This window comes from Trachypithecus francoisi, unplaced genomic scaffold (genome assembly GCF_009764315.1).
Source record: "Trachypithecus francoisi isolate TF-2019V2 unplaced genomic scaffold, Tfra_2.0 Lachesis_group2, whole genome shotgun sequence".
NCBI lineage: Eukaryota > Metazoa > Chordata > Mammalia > Primates > Cercopithecidae > Trachypithecus > Trachypithecus francoisi.
Window position 1 is genome coordinate 169,543,046 of NW_022681465.1, and position 19,876 is coordinate 169,562,921.

At 44.4% G+C, this 19,876-nt stretch overlaps 1 protein-coding gene across 2 annotated transcripts in view; it reads right to left on the reverse strand.

The window, feature by feature from the left end:
• Positions 1-19,835, reverse strand: part of SNX24 (sorting nexin 24) — a 186,348-nt gene extending 166,513 nt beyond the window's left edge. Inside the window, exon 1 of one of the 2 annotated variants that reach the window (XM_033181430.1) lies at positions 18,968-19,835. In XM_033181430.1, the coding sequence (XP_033037321.1) occupies positions 18,968-19,027 (60 nt within the window). In that variant the 5' untranslated portion in view covers positions 19,028-19,835. The remainder of the gene's footprint in view (positions 1-18,967) is intronic. The other variant, XM_033181431.1, reaches the window with a different exon arrangement.
• Positions 19,836-19,876: the final 41 nt, after the last annotated feature.

The following is a 19,876-nucleotide window of genomic DNA, read 5'->3' on the forward strand; positions in this document are numbered from 1 at the left end:
AATGAGAATTATAAAATCAACGAGAAGAGGGGAATAGCATATTTCAAATACCAACTCACTCTCCTCAGAAAAGAAGAAAAAAAGCAACTGAAAAGGGACACCACATTGGGCGTTTCAAATATGCCCAATCTAATCATCAGAATTTAACCAGCAAATTACATGGGATCTGAGAGGGCTTTTAGCTTTGTGGAAGGTTTTCTGCTCCTTCTAAAGTTTTCAGGAAGGTTAAAAAAAAATCCTCTGAGAGTTTTCCCAAATCAAACGCAATAGCAAATGAAGTGAGGCAATGGTCCCGTACTCATGGAATTCACTGCTTACCATATTCCCCATCATCCTGAAACAGCTGGTGTGGTAGAATGATGGAATGGCCTTTTGAAGACTCAGTTACAGTGCTGAGTTGTAATGCTTCACAGGGCTGGGTCAAGTTTCTTTTTTTGGGAGGGGTGGTGGACAAAGTCTCCCTCTGTCACCCAGGCTGAAGTACAGTGGCAGGATCTCGGCTCACTGCCAACTCCACCTACCAGATTCAAGCAATTCTCATGCCTCAGCCTCCCCAGTAGCTGGGATTACAGGGGCGCACCACCATGCCGGCTAGTTTTTGTATTTTTAGTAGAGACAGGGTTTCACCATGTTGGCCAGGCTGGTCTCAAACTCCTGACCTTAAGTGATCTAACCACCTTGGCCTCCCAAAGTGCTGGGATTATAGGCATGAGCCACCTCACCAGGCCTCAAGTTTCTTTCTCTTGCATTTATTTATTAGATTGGGAACATAAAGTAAGTGATAAAAAGATCCCACCTGAGTGAAACTAAAATTAATTCTCAGTTACTATGAGATGACATTTTCCTACTAGACAGATGATTAAATAATTCAGCTTTTAAAAATTTTCTTGGCTGGGCACAGTGTCTCATGCCTGTAATCCCAGCACTTTGGGAGGCAGAGGCAGGTGGATCACAAGGTCAGGAGATCAAGACCATCCTGGCTAACACAGTGAAACCCCATCTCTACTAAAAATACAAAAAATTAGCCGGGCATGGTGGCGGGCTCCTGTAGTCCCAGTTACTTGGGAGGCTGAGGCAGGAGAATGGTGTGAACCTGGGAGACGGAGCTTGCAGTGAGCTGAGATCACGCCACTGCACTCCAGCCTGGGCAACACAGTGAGACAGTCTCCAAAAAAAAAAAATTATTTCACTCTTTAAAAATTGTTAGAAATGTAGTATGTACCTCTCACTGGTAGTGCCCCTTCACCTCCTACAGAGCTAATCTGATTCCACAAATGGAATAAAAGATAGAGGAAGACTTCTTTAAATGTTTAGAGTGGCCCAAAGATAACAAACACAGCCTATGAGCTAGGACCATGAGCCAGGAGCTTTGGGGAACTTACACACGTAAAGTACATCAATGGTTAGTCTATGTCTTATGTTAATTATGAGGACTAAACTCTGATTTTTTTTATCTTGCCCAAATTCCTATCTAAGCGGTCTGGGGAGTCATGCCCACAGATGGGTTTTATTTAATCCTATATAGCATGATTTACTTTCCAACTTGACTCCAGCATAACATTAGGAGACAAAAGAACATCAAAATATTTTACCCTGAAATTTGTTTCTTTGCCATACTTTGAAATGGCCCTGCAAAGCTGTTCTTTGTGGGGGAAAATTTACATCTGTAAAGAATATTAACATAGCTAGAAGACCTTTTTCTTCCAGAACCTCCCAATCCTAAAGAGATTAACAAAGAACTGAATAGGAAGCATTTGTCACCTATTGTCTCTAAGGGCAGCCACTATTAGACTTCAAAAGAACTTTGAAGTCTTTGTCTTAACCTGAACTTAACAACTGTCTTTGTCTTAACCTGAACATTCCTTTTCTATCTATCCCAGGTTTTTGGGCAAACTCAACCAGAAAACGTTTAAATTCACCTATAGCCTGGAAGCTCCTGGCTTTGAGTTGTTCCACCTTTCTGGACAAACCAATGTATTTCTAAAATGTATTTGATGTCTCATGCCTCTCTAAAATGTATAAAACCAAGCTGCGCCCTGACCACCTTGGGCACATGTTCTCAGGACCTCCCAAGGGCTGTCACGGGCCATGGTCACTCATATTTGGCTCAGAATAAATATCCTCAAATATTTTACACAGTTCGACTCTTTTCATTGACAATTATTATTACTTATTATTTGAGACAGTGTCTTGCTCTGCCACCCAGGTTAGGGTGCAGTAGAGTGATCATGGCTCACTGTAGCCTTAAGCTCCTAGGGTCAAGCAATCCTCCCACCTCAGCCTCTCCAGTAGGGACCACAGGTACATACCACTAGGCCTAGCTAATTTTTAAAATTATTTGTAGAGGCGAGTTCTCACTACATTGCCCAGGCTACTCCTCAAATTCCTGGGCTCAAGGGATCTTCCCACCTTGGCGTTCCAAAGTGCCGGGATCACAGGCATGAGCTACTGTACCCAGCCAAATTTTTTTTGTTGAGGAAACAAGGTCTCCATATGTTGTGCAGTCTGGTCTCCAACTCCTGGGCTCAAGTCTGCTTTGGCCTCCTGAGTACCTGAGACTGAAGGCATGAGCCATTAACTTTTTCCCTTCCCTAAATCTCTTAAGGTAAGACTGACATAAGCAGGTCTCATTCATTCATTTATTCAAATGCAAATGATTACAATATTCAGGCAAATGATTACAATATCCAGGTAAATGATTACAATATCCAGGCATGATACCTAGAAATCAATGGCATTAAAACAGACAAGTCAGGCTGGGCCTGGTAGCTCACTCCTGTAATTCTAGCATTTGGGGAGGCAGAGGCGGGTGGATAACTTAAGTCCGAGAGTTCAAGACTAGCCTGGACAACATGGTGAAACCCTATCTGTACCAAAAATACAATAATTAGCCAGGCGTGGTGGTAGGCACCTGTAGTCCCAGCTACTGAAATAGTGAGACATTTAAAATAATAAATATAATTTTATAAACTGTCTTATTCACAGAAAGAAATGAAAATGATTCTTAATCATATAAAAAGATGTTCGACTTCATTCCTAATTCAAAAAATCATGAATGACATTAAGAATTACATTGTGATACTACTGTTCACCTATCAGATTGGCACAAATCCAAGAGCCTGAGAACACTCCGTTGGCAAGCTTATGAGGAAGGATATACACTCATAAACTGCTACAGTAATGCATAATGCCACAGTTCCTATGGATGGGAATTTGACGACATCAGCTAACATTAAACATGCATTTAATTTTTGGTCCAGTAACCACTGCTAGAAATTTATTCTAAAGACTCACTGACAAAAATACAAAAAGACATACACACAGGCTATTGATTGAAGACAACGGAGAACAATTCAGATACAGGCTTTACCTTGTTTGAGTATACTTTGCTTTAACATGTTTTGCAGATACTGCATTTATTACAAATTAAAGTTTTGCCGTGATCCTGCATCGAGCAAGCCTATCGGCGGCATTTTTCCAACTGCATGTGCTCACTTCGTGTCTCTGTGTCACAGTTTTGTAATTCTCCCAGTATTTCAAAAATTTTTCCATTATTATTTTATCTGTTATGGTGACTTGTGATCAGTGATCTTACATGTTACTACAGTAATTGTTTTGGAGTTCCACAAGCCACACCTATTAAAAGATGGCAAACTCAATAAATGGTGCTGGCTATCCACAAGAGCAAAGACATGGAATCAATCTAAATACCTATCAAAGGGGCTGGGAGTGGTGGCCCACGCCTGTAATCCCAGCACTTTGGGAGGCTGAGGCAGGTGGATCACGAGATCAAGAGATCGAGACCATCCTGGCCAACATGGTGACACCTCGTCTCTACTAAAAATACAAAAAATTAGCTGGGTGTGGTGGCACACACCTGTAGTCCCAGCTACTTGAGAGGCTGAGGCAGGAGAATCACTAGAACCCGGGAGGTGGACATTGCGGTGAGCTGAGATCGTGCCACTGCACTCCAGCTGGGGCAACAGAGCGAGACTCCATCTCAAAATTAAAAAAAAAAAATACCCATCAAAGGAAGACTGAATAAAGAAAAGGTGGTACATACACACCATGGAATACTATGCAGCCATGAAAAAGAATGAGAGCCTGTCCTTTGCGGGAACATGGATGGAGCTGGAGGCCATTATCATTAGCAAACTAACGCAGGAAAAGAAACTAAATAACACATGTTCTCACTTCTAAGTGGGAGCTACATGATGAGAACACATGGACACAAGGAAGGGAACAACAGACACTGGGGCCTAATGGAGGGTGGAGGATGAGAGGAGAAAGAGGATCACAAAAAATAACTATCAGGTACTAGGTTTAGTACCTGGATGATGAGATAATCTGCACTTAATCTTAGCCAAAAGGCCAAGAAGCGATGATGAGGAGATAATCTGTACACCAAACCACTGTGATATGAGTTGACCTACATAACAAACAGGCATATGTACCTCTGAACCTAAAAAAAAAGGTTAAAAAATAAATAAGTAAATGGTGAAGGGATAAATGGTAGCCATATGTAGAAGACTGAAACTGAACCCCTTCCTTACACCATACACAAAAACAAACGCAGGTCGGGTGCAGTGACTCATGCCTGTAATCCCAGCACTTTGGGAGGCTGAGGCGGGCAGATCACCTGAGGTCAGGAGTTCGAGACCAGCCTGACCAATATGGTGAAACCCTGTCTCTAATAAAAATACAAAAATTAGCCAGGTGTGGTGGCGCATGCCTATAATCCCAGCTACTTGGGAGGCTGAGACAGGGGAATCACTTGAACCTGGGAAGTGGAGGTTGCAGTGAGCTGAGATAGCGCCATTGCACTCCAGCCTGGGAAAGAAGAGTGAAATTCCTTTTCAAAAAAAAAAAAAATTGTTAAATAAAAAAAAATTAAACTCAATACGGATTAAAGATTTAAATGTAAAACCTAAAATTATAAAACCCCTAATGATAACCCTAAGAAATACCATTCTGGACGTAGGCCCCTGCAAAGATTTCATGACAAAAAAGTCAAAAGCAATTGCAACAAAAACAAAAATTGACAAATGGGACCTAATTAAACTAAAGAGCTTCTGCACTGCAAAAGAAACTATCAGAGTAAACAGACAACCTACAGAATGGGAGAAAATATTTGCAAATTATGCATGTGACAAAGGTCTAACATCCAGAATCTATAAGGAATTTAAAACGAATTTACAAGCAAAGACCAAACAACCCCATTAAAACGTGGCCAAAGGACATGAACAAACACTTTTCTTTTTTTTTTTTTGAGACAGAGTTTCGCTCTTATTGCCCAGGCTGGAGTGCAATGGTACAGTCTCTGCTCACCACACCCTCCACCTCCCAGCTCCAAGAGATTCTCCTGCCTCAGCCTCCAGAGTAGCTGGAGTATCCATGAAGGAAAGATACTGGGATTACAGGCATGCACCATCACACCTAGCTAATTTTGTATTTTTAGTAGAGATGGGGTTTCACCACCTTGGTCAGGCTGGTCTCGAACTCCCGACCTCAGGTGATCCGCCAACCTCGGCCTCCCAAAGTGCTGGGATTACAGGCATGAGCCACTGCATCTGGCCAAAAGGTGAAGATTTCTTGGAACTGTGGTGCCACCCATGTTTTTGTTTTTGTTTTTGTTTTGAGACAAAGCTGTTGCCCAGGCTGGAGTGCAGTGGTGCCATCTCAGCTCACTGAAACCTCCGCCTCCTGGGTTCAAGCAATTCTCTGCCTCAACCTCCCGAGTAGCTGGGATTACAGGTGCCCACCAACACACCAGGCTAATTTTTATACTTTTAGTAGAGACGGGGTTTCATCATCTTGGTCAGGCTGGTCTTGAACTCCTGACCTCGTGATCAACCCACCTTGGCTTCCCAAAGTGCTGGGATTACAGGCGTGAGCCACCACGTCTGGACCAACACTTTTCAAAAGAAGACAAGCAGGCCAAACCTGGTGGCTCATGCCTATAATCCCAACACTTTGGGAGGCTGAGGTCGGTGGATCACCTGAGGTCAGGAGTTCGAGGCCAGCCTGGCCAACATGGTGAAACCTCATCCCTACTAAAAATGCAAAAATTAGCTGGGTGTGGTGGTGGGCACCTGTAGTCCCAGGTACTCGGGAGGTTGAGGCAGATGAATCGCTCTTGGGAAGTGGAGACTGCAGTGAGCCAAGATGGCACCACTGCACTCCAGCCTGGGCAACAGAGCGAGACTCTGTCCCAGAAAAAACAAACAAACAAGCAAAAGATAAACAAGCAGCCAACAAGCATATGAGCAGATGCTTAACATCACTGATCAGTAGAAAATGCAAATCAAAACAACGACATATCATCTCACATCTTTCAGAACGGCTATTATTAAAAAGTCAAAAAATAACATATGCAGGCTGTTCTGCCTATGGAGGAGCCATTCTTTATTCCTTTACTTTCTTAATAAACTTGGTTTTACTTTCCTCTATGGATTCGCTTCTTACTATTTCTTGTGTGAGATTCAAGAACCCTCTCTTGGGAGTCTGGATCAGGACCCCTTTCTGGTAACATCTTTGTGACAACCATGAAGGAAAGATACTGAGGAGACCCTTGACCCAAAGGAAATAGACTGCAGCACCGACTGGAAGACATTGGAGTCAAGGAAACTTTTCTTTTGAGCTATTTACAGCTTTTAATAAGTAACAGACCAGGTGCAGTGGCTCATGCCTGTATTCCCAGCACTTTGGGAGGCCGAGGTGGGCAGATCACCTGAGGTCAGGAGTTCAAAACCAGCCTGGCCAACATGGTGAAATCTCGTCTCTACTAAAAATGCAAAAATTAGCCATGCATGGGGGTGGGCACCTGTAATCCCAGCTACTGAGGAGGCTGAGGCATGAGAATTATTTGAACCTGGGAGGCAGAGGTTGCAGTGCGCCGAGATGGCACCACTGCACTCCAGCGTGGGTGACTCTGTCTCAAAAAAAAAAAGGACAAAGAACTACCATTTGACCCAGCATTCCAATTACTGGGTATATACCCTAAGAAAATAAATCATTCTACCATAAAGGCACATGCACATGTATGTTCATCGCAGCACTATTCACAGTAGCAAAAACATGAAATCAACCTAAATGCCCATCAGCAGTAGACTGGATAAAGAAATCTTGGTACATATACACCATGGAATAGGAATACTGTGCAGCCATAAAGAATTACAAGATCATGTCCTTTGTCGCAACTTGGATGGAGCTGGGGGCCATTAACCTAAGCAAACACATACAGAAACAGAAAACCAAATACTGTACATTCTCACTTAGAAGTGAGCTTTTAAGGGAGCTAAACAACAAGAGCACATGGATACAGAAGGGAACAACAGACACCAGGAATTACTTGCGGGTGAAGGGAGGGAGAAGGGAGAAGATCAAAAACCTACCTGGGTACTATGCCCATTCCTTGGGTGATGAAATAATCTGTACAGCAAATTCCCATAACATGCAGTTTACCCATATAACAAACCTGCACATGTACCCCTGAACCTAAAATAAGTAAATAAATAAAGATGGCAAATTCAACTGACAAATGTTGTGTGTTGGACTGTTCCACAGACCAGCAATTCCCTGTCTCTCTCCCTCTCCTTAGGCCTCACTACTCCTTAGGACAAACAATATTGAAATTAGGTAAATTAATAACCCTATAATGGACTCATAATCAAACTTAAATGGGTGAGAAGTTGCTTCTTAAGGAAGGGCAAAGAAAGTGGTTTCTCGAGATGGAAACTACTCCTAATAAAGATGTGTGAACACTGTTGAAATGACAACAAAGGATATAGAACATTATGCAGACTTAGCTGATAAAGCAGCAGCAACATTTGACAGGGCTGATTCCAATTATTTTTTAATAGAGACTGGGTCTCGTGAGGTTGCCCAGGCTGGTCTCAAACTCCTGGACTCAAGCAACCCTCCTGCCTTGGCCTCCCTAAGTGCTAGGGTTACAAGTTAGAGCTACCATGCCCAGATACCTGAAACCAATTTTGAAAGAATTTCTGAGGGTAAAATACTATCAAACAGCATCACATGCTACAGAGAAATCTTTCACGAAAGAAAGTCAATTGATAGGGCAAACTTAACTGTCTTAGGAAATTGGCACAGTCAGCTGGGCGTGGTGGCTCACGTCTGTAATTCCAGCACTTTGGGAGGCTGAGGTGGGCAGATCACGAGGTCAGGAGTTCGAGACCAGCCTGGCCAACATGGTGAAACCCTGTCTCTACTAAAAATACAAAAATTAGCCAAGCATAGTGGCGTGCACCTGTAGTCCCAGCTACTCGGGAGGCTGAGGCAGGAGAAATCGCTTGAACCCAGGAGGCAGAGGTTGTGGTGAGCCGAGATTGCACCACTGCACTCCAGCCTGAGCAACAGAGCGAGACTCTGCGCCTGCGCGCCCCCTCCCCAAAAAAGGAAAAGAAATTGGCACAGTCATAACCTTTAGCAACCACCACCCTGATCAATCAGCAGCCATCAACATCAAGGCAAACAAAGATTCCAGCTCAATGAAGGCTGAGATGATCATTAGGGTTTTCAGCAATAAAATACTTTTTAATTAAGGTATGTACATTTTTAAAGACATAATGCTTTTGCACACTTAATAAACTATAGTGTGGTGTAAACATTTATATGCACTAAGAAACCAAAAAATTAGTGTGACTTGCTTTATTGAGATAATCACTTTACTGCAGTGGTCTGGAACCAAACTCACAATATCTCTGAGGTATATCTGTATGGAAAAGAATGATACATCTGCATATATGTCCCTGTGCAGCGATCTCCAGGATATATCTTTAAGTAAAAACAGCAAGTTGAAATCAAATGTTTTAGTATACTACTGTTTAATAAAAGGAGTGGGGACACAAATATATTAGTATGTGTTTATATTTTTTTCAATGGAAGGATAAGCCATAAGATTTTTTTTTTGGCTGGGCGTGGTGGCTCAAGCCTGTAATCCCAGCACTTTGGGAGGCCGAGACGGGTGGATCGCGAGGTCAGGAGATCGAGACCATCCTGGCTAACACGGTGAAACCCCGTCTCTACTAAAAATACAAAAAACTAGCCGGGCGAGGTGGCGGCGCCTGTAGTCCCAGCTACTCGGGAGGCTGAGGCAGGAGAATGGCGTGAACCCGGGAGGCGGAGCTTGCAGTGAGCTGAGATCTGGCCACTGCACTCCAGCCTGGGTGACAGAGCGAGACTCCGTCTCAAAAAAAAAAAAAAAAAAAAGATTTTTTTTTATATAGATAACACTATGATTATTTTTACAGGCATCTTTTGATCCCAGAAATCTGCTAGCAGTAACAGCTTCTATATACAGAAGAAAAAATAATTCCCTTTCATCAGTGTAGTGCTGGGGACAGCCTCATATCACTTTTTTTTAAAAATAGTAATCAATGAGAGCATAAGGTAACAGAGTGAGGACAAAAACATGCTGAATTTCAGCAGATAAACTCAATGCAGCGTATTTGATTTAGAATTATGACTAAGCTTCACACAAATACAAAACAAAATTAGTTTTTTTAAAATTCCTAAAAATACAAAATACAAGACTGGGTACCTAGTTTGTGTTTTAAGTACAGAACCAATCCAAGTGATTTTAAAACCAGTCATTTGATTGTACACTCGTAAAGGAACAGGCTGAAGAACAAAATAACTTATTTGGTTTATTTCCAAGTTCTTAAGGCAGGTGCAGTGGCTCAAGCCTGTAATTCCAGCATTTTGGGAGGCTGAGGCGGTAGGACTGCTTCAGGCTAGGAGTTCAAGGCCTGCCTGGGCAACACTGCAAGACCCCCACCTGTATGAAAAAAATTTTTAAAGAATACATAAATTTGAAAATAACATCTAAAAAAAAGTTAAAATATGTTTCTAGCTCAATGAAAACAAGCTTGCTTGTGCTCCCAAATTTCTAAGCACCATATTTACAAAATTCAATCCTCTTGTGCCTATTTTGATTCTTAAATGAACGTACCATTCTAAGTTTGTTAATGTTCAAGAAGAATGTTTTCAAACTGTATTTCTTGTCCTTAAGGGTAAGGAACATACTGCCGGGCGTGGTGGCTCACGCCTGTAATGCCAGCACTTTGGGAGGCTGAAGCGGGCAGATCATGAGGTCAGGAGATCGAGACTATCCTGGCTAACAAGGTGAAACTCCGTCTCTACTAAAAAATACAAAAATTTAGCTGGTCTTGGTGGCAGGTGCCTGTAGTCCCAGCTACTTGGGAGGCTAAGGCAGGAGAATAGCGTGAACCCGGGAGGCAGAGCTTGCAGTGAGCCAAGATCGCGCCACTGCATTCCAGGCTGGGCAACAGAGCGAAGACTCTGTCTCAAAAAAAAAAAAAAAAAGGGTAAGGAACATATTTTACACATGCTTGATTTAATCACTCAACAAATATTTAATGTGGGCTTCTGCTACGAGCCTACCACGAATGAGGCACTGTGCCAGCTACGTCCTTGTTAAACAAAGGCCTCCTTCATCATACATGTTGGTAATGGATGACTGAAGGACGTGGCGTGGAATTGTGGTCTTCCTGACATCCTGCTGCCCTTCTCCCACTGTGATGCCTGAGGGGTTTGGTGGCAGGAATGGACTAATCCATTCCCAGCTCCAGAGATGCCTCCTATTTTAACTCTGTCCGGTTAACCTACCCTCCTTGCCATGATGGTTGGTTAAGATAACCCTGGCCTCAGCAAATTGGCACTGGAATTCCTCTGGAATTCTGTGTTGAGAAATCAACTAGGGATAATGAGAAAGAAACTGAAGGGTGACTTATTTGCTCAGGGGTTCTGGGGAGGAAAGTGCCCTTACTATTAAATGCGGCTGGGCGTGGTGGCTCATGCCTACAATCTCAGTACTTTCAGAGGCTGAGGTGGGTGGATCACTTGAATGCAGAAGTTCAAGACCAGCCTGGGCAACATGGTGAAATTCTGTCTCTAGCAAAAATACAAAATTTGCTGGATGTGATGGCATGCACCTGTAGTCCCAGCTACTTGGGAGGTTGAGGTGGGGGAATCACCTGAGCCTGGGGAGGTCAAGGCTGCAGTGAACTCTGATTCTACCACTGAACTCCAGCCTGGGTGACAGAGTGAAACCCTTTGTCAAAAAAAAAAAAAGCTATTCTGAAACAGAAGAGTCATTCTCAGGTAGCCAGGCTTCCTCACTCAGCATCTCGGCCTTGTTCTCAAAAATACAAAATAGTAGCGCAGCAAACCACCATGGCACATGTTTACCTATGTAACAAAGCTGCACATCCTTCACATGTATCCCAGAACTCGAAAATAAAATTTTTTAAAAAACGAAAAGAAAAATACATGTGTGTGTGTGTGTATACATATATTAAATAGCACTACAGTAACAATAAAGTACACATAAATCACTGTTAATTCCAAGGCAGGGTTTACATTGTGCATATTTTAAAACCAACAAAAACAACTAGAAACTGGATGCTATTAAGGTATTGCTAATTTTTGTGGTAATATTTACATGTTGGTTATGCTTTTTTTATTTTGAGAAGGAGTCTTGCTCTGTCGCCCAGGCTGGAGTACAGTGGCTGCATCTCAGCTCACTGCAAACTCCGCCTCCCGGGTTCACGCCATTCTCCTGCCTCAGCCTCCCGAGTAGCTGGGACTACAGGCGCCCGCCACGTCGCCCGGCTAGTTTTTTGTATTTTTAGTAGAGACGGGGTTTCACCGTGTTAGCCAGGATGGTCTCGATCTCCTGACCTCGTGATCCGCCCGTCTCAGCCTCCCAAAGTGCTGGGATTACAGGCTTGAGCCACCGCGCCCGGCCGGTTATGCTTTTTAAAAGTCTTTATCTGTCAGGTATACATAGTAAAATATATGCAGATAAAATTATGTTTTGAATTTGCTGGAAAATACTCCAGAATTTTTTTTTAAAGACAGGGACTGAGGGGTAGTGAATGAAAGAATTGTAAACTATTGAAGGTAAGCAATGGGTAAATGATGGTTTATTAAATTGTTCAACTTTTGCAGTTTAAGCCATAAAAGCTTTAAAATAATAATGATCATGGCCGGGCGCGGTGGCTCAAGCCTGTAATCCCAGCACTTTGGGAGGCCGAGACGGGCGGATCACGAGGTCAGGAGATCGAGACCATCCTGGCGAACACAGTGAAACCCCGTCTCTACTAAAAATACAAAAAACTAGCCGGGCGAGGTGGCGGGCGCCTGTAGTCCCAGCTACTCGGGAGGCTGAGGCAGGAGAATGGCGTAAACCCGGGAGGCGGAGCTTGCAGTGAGCTGAGATCCGGCCACTGCACTCCAGCCTGGGCGACAGAGCAAGACTCCGTCTCAACAACAACAACAACAAAAAAAATAATAATAATAATAATGATCATAATAATATATCACATTATGATCCTATATATAAGAAGCTGCCTTGTGTACTGAAGAGCATGATATGTTTCTAAGTGTTTATCAAGTAAATCCATGATAGTATCCAGATCCCAAGAAGATATATTTGTCTACACATAACACATGCAGTCAAGCACGTACTTAAAATGGACTTGAATCTAATTCAACTCTTTGATTTTTACAGCTATAAAAACTGAAGTCTAAGGCTGGGTGTGGTGGCTCTCGCCTGTAATCCCAGCACTTTGGGAGGCTGAGGCATGTGGATCACTTGAGGTCAGGAGTTCAAAGACCAGCCTGGCCAACATGGTGAAACTCCATCTCTACAAAAAATTAGCCAGACAAGGTGGCACGCGCCTGTAGGCCCAGCTACTTGTGAGGTTGAGGCAGGAGAATAGCTTGAATCCAGGAGGTGGAGGCTGAAGTAAGCCGAGATCACACCACTGCACTCCAGCCTGGGTGATGCAGGGAGATTTTTGTCTCAAAAAATCAAAAACAAAAACAAAAAATTCAAGTCTAATACATTTATACCTTTGTATTGTGACCTAAGTAGTAATTCTAGTTTTGTTATTTTTGTCAACAATGTATCTTAAAATTGAAAATACCAGCCTAAAGTGGCATCCAAGACCTATTATTCTCAGTTCTTAGAATGGATTGCTCTCCGTCCTCAAATTGCAAGGCCACTCAGGAGCATCTGGCACTTTCTTTCTTTAAAGCATCTTCCACGCTCTCTCTTCCAGCCTCATGCTCCTGGGTTTCTTTCTCCCTCTGGCTTCTCGGATGGGACTTCTTTGCTTATTCAAGTTCTAAGGCTTTATCCTTGGCCCTCTCTCTTTCCTCACTCTTTCTCTCTGGGTTTTTTTTTTTTTTTTTTAACTTTTATGCTGAATGTCCCCTTAGAGCCATATTTCTAAGTCATACTTCAATCCACCCTAGACTCCAAAATCAAATAGCTATACCCATCACCAAAAACTTAGCGGGTGCCCAGATGAAATGCCTGCCCCACTTCAGTTCTTATTTGCTTACTGGTACCTGCGCCCACAAGGAGTCACCCTGCTGCTGTACATCTGGTCCCCAGGTACTGGAGACTCTTGCAGTCATCACTTCCTTTCCATGTTCAAAGCTAAAGTCTTAGTTCTAGCCTTCATCCTCTCCTTTCTGATCATTTGCAAGAGTCTCTTAAATGATGAGTACTTCAGAATCATTGCTTCGGTCTGATTGTCTCCCCCAAATTCTTATGCTGAAATTCTAAACCCAATGTGATGGTATTCGATGGCAAGGTCTTTGGGAAGTGATGAGGTCATGGGCAGAGCCCTCATAACTGGGATTAGTAACCTTATAAAATAGGTCCCAGTGAGATCTTTACCACTTCTACACAACAAGCAGGGATCACCTATAAACCTGGAAATGGGCCCTCACTAGACACTGAATCTGCCAGCACCTTCATCTTGGACTTCCCAGCCTCCAGAACTGTGAGACATAAATTTCTGTGATTTATAAACTACCTAGTTGATCGTATTTTGTTAAAATAGCCTGAACTGACAGTCATCTTTCTAAATACAAAATGATTACATGTTACTTCCTTCCTCAAAATTACCCTCTGACTTCCCTGTCTGAAGTTAAGGTCTATACTCCCTTATAGCTCTCAAGGGTAGTCAGCTGATCTCTCCCCACCACTCTTACTGCAATCGCTTTGCACAATCCTGAAATGCCAGTCTGCAGCATAACCCTCCACCTAACTCTCTGAGCTGCTACACGCCTCAAGATCACTGGCTCTTCTGGTTTTCCTCCTCCTATGAAGATTACATCACTCATTATTTATTCAACAGACATGTACTGAACTCTGTATTAGGATACAACAGTGGAGATGGACACTACCTAGCCTCAAGGAGTTTATAGCTTGGGGCAGAGGATATTAAACAAGTAAGCTATAGGGTAGGGAATGGGACAGAATAATCTCCCCAGGAAGTAACATTTGGGTACATCTGCATTTTCTTACACTCCATCTCCTACTTCTTCACAAACTTATTTAGAAGTGTCCCTCCCCCCCCTTTTTGGGGGGCATATCTGAGTTTTAAAATGGCTTATGAGGTAAGATTTTGTCCTGTATTTCCTCTTTCTAAAATTCACAGTCCTAGCAAAAACCTAATCAGATTTCAAAGTCAGCATTTCCTAAGCACCCCCACCTCAGCACAGCCACCCTGCCAGGCCGAACTGACCTCTCCCTCCCTCAGGTCCCTGGATACAAGGCTCCAGTTGACATTGGGGCACCCTAACCTTTCCCAGCCTAGCTCTGAGCAGCTTCTGTATGGGCTGAGAATCTCTAAGGGCAGGAACATCACCCTTCCATCTTTAAATGGCCACCAACACAGTACAGGCACACAGTAAAGCCTTACATGTTTAAAGTGCAAAAATTCATTCTTTAAAGGTCAATTATTTAGTACACTAAGCATAAATTTGTATAAACTTCTTGAATAACAATTGTGCAATATCTGTAAAAACTGTAAAGGGCTGGAAGTACCATTTCTAGTTAAGGTTCTACAGAAATCCTAGTAGTGGGCATAAAAAAGCATGTCCAAGGATGTCTTGGCCATCAGCAGAAACCTGGGGAAAAAAATTATGGCACATCATACCATGGTAGAGCCCATCTCCGGTAGTTAGAAGGAGGAGACAGACCTCTCCATACCAATATTGAAAGATGTCTATAAATTGTAGGATGACAGCTAAAATCTTGCCAATCATTTTTTTAAAAGAAAAAAAAAAGTATGTGCTCACAGCCCAGGGAAAAAATTCTAAGATACACCCAGACACTTTATTTCTGGGGGAATGAGACTAGAAGCAAAGAGGAGAAACCACCCATTTCTACCTTAAACTTCCTATTACTGACTTTGTTAGAATGTGATGTAATGTGTTTTAAATTTTATTTTTATTTATTTATTTATTTATTTTGAGATGGAGTCTTACTCTGTCACCTAGGCTGGAGTGCAGTGGCATGATCTTGGCTCTCTGCAACCTCCGCTTCCCAGGCTCAAGCGATTCGCCTGTCTCAGCCTCCCAAGTAGCTGGGATTACCCGTGCCCGCCACCATGCCTGGCTAATTTTTTTTTTTTTTAAGTAGAGATGGAGTTTCACCATGTTGGCTAGGCTGGTCTCGGCCTCCTGACCTCAAGTGATCCACCCACCTCGGCCTCCCAAAGTGCTGGGATTACAGCCATAAGCCACCACGCCCGGCCGTTTTAAATTTTAAACACAAACACCGGCCAGGCTCAGTGGCTCATGCCTATAATCCCAGCACTTTGGAAGGTCAAGGTGGGAGGATCCCTTACACCTAGGAATTTGAGACCAGTCAGTGCAACATATTGAGATCCTATCTCTACAAAAAACACAAAAATTAGCCAGGTGTGGTGATTTATGCCTGTGCTACTCAAGAGGACAAGGGGGTAGGATCACTTGAGCCCAAGAGTCCAAGGCTGCTGTGACCTAGGATTGCGCCACTGCACTCCAGCCTGGGTGACAGAGCAAGACTCTAGCTCTTAAAAACACACACATTCACACAAACATAATCACTAAAGTAAAAAGGTATTTTTTTACACGAAAGTGTACATTATTTTACCAGCTTCTTATTTAGGAAACTGAAATATTTTTTAAATTGGGGGTTTTTTTTTTTTTAAGCTGCTATATTCATAGCTTATTCACTGCTATATTCCCTACACCCAGAATACATAGAGCAGGCACTCAGTAAGTATTTGTTGAATGAAAAACTGCTGTACAATCATGAAATCAGTTGTTCAGATGGGAAAAGTATCTAATAACTGCTTCACAAACTCACAGACGCAAAATAAATCCCTTCAGAAGGTATTTTAGGGCTGGGCGTGGTGGCTAATGCCTGTAATCCCAGCGCTTTGGGAGGCCTAGGCAGGTGGATTGCTTGAGCACAGGAGTTCCAGACTAGCCTGGGCAACATGGAGAAACTTTGTCTCTAGAAAAAATTTAGGTAGCCGGGCGCGGTGGCTCAAGCCTGTAATCCCAGCACTTTGGGAGGCCGAGGCAGGCGGATCACAAGGTCGGGAGATCGAGACCATCCTGGCTAACACGGTGAAACCCCGTCTCTATTAAAAACTACAAAAAACTAGCCGGGCGAGGTGGTGGGCGCCTGTAGTCCCAGCTACTCGGGAGGCTGAGGCAGGAGAATGGCGTGAACCCGGGAGGCGGAGCTTGCAGTGAGCTGAGATCTGGCCAGTGCACTCCAGCTTGGGTGACAGAGCGAGACTCCGTCTCAAAAAAAAAAAAAAAAAAAAAAAGAAAAAATTTAAAAATTATCCAGGAGTGGTGGCATGTGCCTGTAGTCCCAGCTACTCCAGAGGCTGAGGTGGGAGGATTACTTGAGCCCAGGAGGCAGAGGTGGCAGTGAGCTGAGATCACCCCACTGCACTCCAACCTGGGTGACAGAGCAAGACTGTCTCAAAGGAAAAAGAGAGAGAGAGAGAGATTTTAACAGTTTAGCTCCCAATCTGGATGAGTTAGCATTTTTTAAGCAAATATTTAAAGAGCGAACTCTTATCACATAAGCAATCTTCAGACTCTCCCGAATTTGTCCAAAAAAGAGCTCCTTCTACATCAGTTTAATTCACAACCTGGAGTGTGGCACATGCCTGGTCATAAATACAAATAATAAAAAGATACATAAAGCTTTGGGAGAAAAACACAGCTCGTCTACTAGAAGAAAATCAATAATGGGCAATGAGCCTTAATTATGGTCTATTTCAAAGTGCTTATTTCTGCAGGTAACTAACTTTTAGCTTGAACCAATGAGATCAACTTCATCTTTTCTTTTTTTTTTTTTTTTTTTGAGACGGAGTCTTGCTCTTTCGCCCGGGCTGGAGTGCAGTGGCTGGATCTCAGCTCACTGCAAGCTCCGCCTCCCGAGTTTACGCCATTCTCCTGCCTCAGCCTCCCGAGTAGCTGGGACTACAGGCGCCCGCCACCTCGCCTGGCTAGTTTTTTGTATTTTTAGTAGAGACGGGGTTTCACCGTGTTAGCCAGGAGGGTCTCGATCTCCTGACCTCGTGATCCGCCCGTCTCGGCCTCCCAAAGTGCTGGGATTACAGGCTTGAGCCACCGCGCCCGGCCAACTTCATCTTTTCTTTGAAAGCCAACGCCTCTAACAAGCAGCCTTTTTATCTTCAGATCCTAAATGAACGTCCCAAAGATGGTAAGCCCTCCATGACTGTTGACAGTGCTGATGGGAGAAGTGAGATACCTGGGAGAAGGAACAACAAGCAAGGTTTTAGGCTTAAGAGACTTGGATAAAATCTCCAAGACAAAAAAAAAGGCTTGAACAAACTCGAGAGTTTTTTTAAAATTTGTGTTTGTTTGTTTTTAAGGAAGATACAGACTACGTAACAAAATGTGAATGCACTGGAAAGAATTATTTAAATAAGTAACTGCCACTATGGAACACAGCTCCCTCTCCCTGCATTTTCCTTCCCAAGGAAAGCACTTTAACAACTTCTTTCAGAACACTTGGATCCAGCAGTCTACTCAATTCTAAACACCCACCGACTTCCTGGACTATTTTTTCAATCACTGTTTTTCATTCTAAATCTTCCTTTGAGAGGGTACTTTAGTCCCAACTAAGAAAACACAAGGGCCCAAACAGACTGTCACCAAATACCAGTAATATTTAGAGGAGGGAGAGGGGTTAAAATATTCTCCAACAAAGTAATGTACTTGGTGTTTAGCAAGTGTGCGATTGATGTAAATAAAATAACAGTCCTTTCAGACTGCCCTGCAATCTTTCTTCAACCCCATCGGTTCTTTAACAACTGGAAGTAAATTCTTCCAAGGTGTACACACACTCAGACATTTCTCCCACTAGCAATGACTGTTCAGGAAAGAACGTTCTGAATTCACTGGGAAATCTCCACCAACCATTCACTTAGTAAACGTGTTACTCAAAGGGCCCATGCCCTGGTCTCTGCCCTCCCCTTCACTCTTGAGAGCAGGGGTCCTGTTTCACATTTCTCAGTGACCACAGTCCTAGGCATGAAACAGGTGCTCTGCAAGTGATTTTGCCATTTCATGGAACTGCACAACTCAAAAAGCAAAATCTTTGGAAACCATCTAAAATCAATACATGTGTTTAGTTTGGCTAGTAAACAGCTGTAAATTATGATTTTAAAAAAAGGTTTTCCAGCTGAACGAATTGTACAGAACTTGGAAGCCAGCGTGAACCTGCCGCGAAGCTACTACTGTCTGGACTGAAGAGGCAGCTGTGCCAGAAAGGAACGCAGCCCATCCTGGGCTCCTGAAGGCGGGCGGCGGGGAGAATGGCGAGAGCCCCGTCCGAGGACTGGAGCTCGGCCGGGAGGAGAAGGGTTGGACCCCGAGGGGCTAGGGGTGCCCGCAGCCGCCGCGCCCGGGAGGGGCGCCCGTTTCCTTGACAACCGCGCTAGGGCGCAGCCCTTCCTCTGGGCCGGGGGAGGGGAGAGAAAACGAGGGGACCCCCTGCGCTAAAGCGGCGGCGGCCGAGAGTGTCTCCTGGGCGCAGCAGCCGCAGGCCTGGCTCGCGGGGCCCTGTCCGCCCGCGGCCCGCGCCTACCGTGTATCCCCGCTCCAGGTCACTCTCCTCATAGCGAAAGGACGGGATGTAGACCTCCATGGCCGCGCCGGCCAGCCGGCTGAGGGTGAGTTGGGGGCGGGCTCACGGCCGCGGCCGCCGCTCCGCCCACGGCCGGGCCGCCCCGCCTCCCGCCCTGCTGCGCCCGCGGGGCCCTGAGGCTGCGGGCCGGACCCAGGTCCAAGCGCTGACCCGGCCGCTCCCGCGCCTTGGGCGTTCCGGGGGCCGGAAGCGGAGGACGCAGGGCTCCAGGCGCCTGGGTTTCGGGCCTAACGGGCGGTGGAGATCAGCTGGGCCCGAAGGAGGCGGGGCCAGAAAACCTGAGTCTGCAGAAACCGGGTGTGCGCGCCAACGCGCTGGGCGCCGGGACTGGGCCGCACCCCTGCGCTCCCTTCCCTGCGGACTCTGGCTGGAGCTTGATTTGCAGTTTGCTGGACGCCACCATTAACAGATTGCCAGACAGCAAAGAGTAGAAAGCGTGGCGCTTTTAACTTTTGTTTTGGTTGGTTGAATTTTTTTTTTCCCCTCGGCTGTCATTAACAGCGGTGAACCATCCAGCTTTTACCAAGACTCCGATTTCCCTTCGATTCGAGGGTTAGCGTCTCCTGAGTTAGCCGTCGAATCTGAGAATTGTGTGCCACAGGGTTCGAAAGTGAGCCCAAAAGTTGGCCGGTCAATAGGACAAACGCTCTGGCTTCACGCTGCAGTTCTAAAATGCCGCGTCTAACTGTGAAGTGCCTTTTAACTATGAGGGAAAAAATGGAAGACAAAAAAAGAAAAAAAAGGGACTGAACCTGCGCCTCGGACCAGGGCCTAGTAGCCTGAAAGTACCTAAAATATTAAGTGTCCCAGCGGGGAAGCTTGATTACCAAGTTAGTCAAGTAAACGTCG